The 2,115-nt window shown below is 46.2% G+C and overlaps 1 protein-coding gene across 1 annotated transcript; it reads left to right on the plus strand.

Annotated features, from left to right (window-relative positions):
• Positions 1-320: 320 nt before the first annotated feature.
• Positions 321-1,677, plus strand: LOC119745148 (dopamine D2-like receptor). Its single transcript, XM_038221373.1, has one exon. It carries the CDS (start codon positions 607-609, stop codon positions 1,675-1,677), a length of 1,071 nt encoding a protein of 356 aa, XP_038077301.1. The 5' UTR covers positions 321-606.
• The last annotated feature ends 438 nt before the right edge of the window (positions 1,678-2,115 follow it).

A 2,115-nucleotide genomic window follows, 5' to 3' on the forward strand; every position in this document is an offset into this window, starting at 1 on the left:
AATGCTCGAACCTGCATGTTGTGTTAAATCAAATAAAATGACCACACTGCTGTACTATACAACTGTCCTTCTAAACATTCCCCAGTTCGTGCTCATCTACTGTGTTCATGATGAGACTTATTACACATTGTGAATATGCGGTTACCATGGTGATTCGAGTCCAAGGAAACGCATAACAGACTCTTTTCTTTCAATGCTTCACGGCAAAAGAATGACGGAATTAAACAACCTGACTTGCTATCCTTTCACAGTTGGTAATGCCGGAATTTTCTCCGCTTATATTTTCGATTAGGAAGGGCGCACACGTCCCCCGCGTCACTCCGAAGTAGCAAGGACAGACAACGCCGACGTAAAACAAATCCAATTTATATTTTTATCTTTTCATTTCCAAAGGACACTAGCTACGTGGGGGCATTTCATAATAGACTGAGGTCTTGTTAGGATTATGGAAGGAGCTGATGGCTTGGTAAGATGCACTCTAGTGTCTGACGTAATCGGATTGAAGTAAAATATCTTCCATCAAAACAGAACGCATCGAGACTTAAAAGCGAGTACCTGCACAGACAGGTCGTGTGTTGAATTTAGCAACACTGCAATCTACTGAGCATGGAAGCAAACCAGGAAAATCAGCAAATTGCGGTCACCGTCTCTGTGTTTCTTAACACATCTTTCCTGATTTTGACCGTAGCAGGCAATTTTCTGGTGTTGTTGGTTCTTGGGCGGGCCTGTCAACTCAGAGCCCCAGTCCGCCTTCTCCTGGCCAACCTGGCGGTGCCCGATCTCGTACTCGGTGGGTTTGTTCTCCCTTACGTGGTCCATACTTCCCTCAACGGCAGCACCGAATCGACCAATGAGAACTCCAGGGATTATTCAAACTCGGAAGGTTTCTGTCAGGCTGTTGGGTTCATCCGCGTGCTGTGTCTCGCGGGGTCTTCGTTCACCCTTTTCGCCCTGAGCTACGAGCGTTACGTGGCCATCGCCTACCCATTCAAACACATGTACTTGATCTCCGTGGAAACGGTTCTCAAGTACGCTCTCGTGATATGGATTCTTGCCGCCTTGGTGGCGGTCTTGCCCTTCTTGGGTCTGGGTCAGTACCGGTACTCGCCACATCAGTTCGTTTGCTGGCCGGAAGGGAATACCTTCAACCTCGTTTTCTTCTTCGTTGTGTTTTGCACTACCCTCTTTACCATGGTTTTCCTGTACCTCTGCATCTTCCGAGCAGTCCGTAAGCGTCGGAGTATCATCCACGCCCTGGTCATCCGTATAGCCCAGGGTTTCACAGGCCAGAAGGTGGAGAAATTTCGCGCCACCACCACCATCAGCCTCGTGCTAGGAATCTACAGTCTCACCTGGGCCCCGTTTTGTTTCACTCACGTATTTTCCATCCACTCCAGTGCGTCCACGCCCATGATCACCACTCAGATGCTGACCACCTGTCTCCTGTATGCAAATTCTGCCTGTAACCCATGGATTTATTGCGGCCTGAACGCCAAGTTTCGGGAGACTTTTAAGAAAACGGCGAGGTCTTGTTGGAAGTGGGTTCGCGTTGTGTTTTCTGCGCCTACTTTTGTTGATACCAATAGAACTAGCGTTGACAACCCTCTCAACATCAGAGTTGTTGTAATCAAACCCACCAATACGTCTCAACTGAATACAGAGATCCGCCTGGCGTAAATTTACGCAGACATGCACTTCAAAATGGGCACGAAGATGACTTTTTTAATACAACTTTTATACATGCCATTTTGTATGTAATTGATAAAGCGAGACCTCAATGACAATTTTCCGTTGAAGTAATTTACCTTAAGATGTACCATCCGTGCTCTTTAACAAATTAAATTGCTTTTCTCTCTCTCCCTTAAGAAATTTGCAACTTATCTGTTTCATTCCAACAACAACAAAATGTTTTTTGGGGGTTTATTTTGGCCACAAAGAGAGCCGCCTTACGAGCAGACTGGTTCTCGCTCCGTACACTATCGATACTGATTGTGAGGCGGAAGCCAGCCTACCCCGCGAGAACGGAAATATCATCGGGCGCAAGTGCAAGTTCATGTAATTCGATTTGTAAAGTTACTTAATAACTAATTGAACGTGGGCGGTTTTTTTTATTCG

This window comes from Patiria miniata, unplaced genomic scaffold, assembly GCF_015706575.1.
Source record: "Patiria miniata isolate m_02_andy unplaced genomic scaffold, ASM1570657v1 HiC_scaffold_7, whole genome shotgun sequence".
Taxonomy (NCBI): Eukaryota; Metazoa; Echinodermata; class Asteroidea; order Valvatida; family Asterinidae; genus Patiria; species Patiria miniata.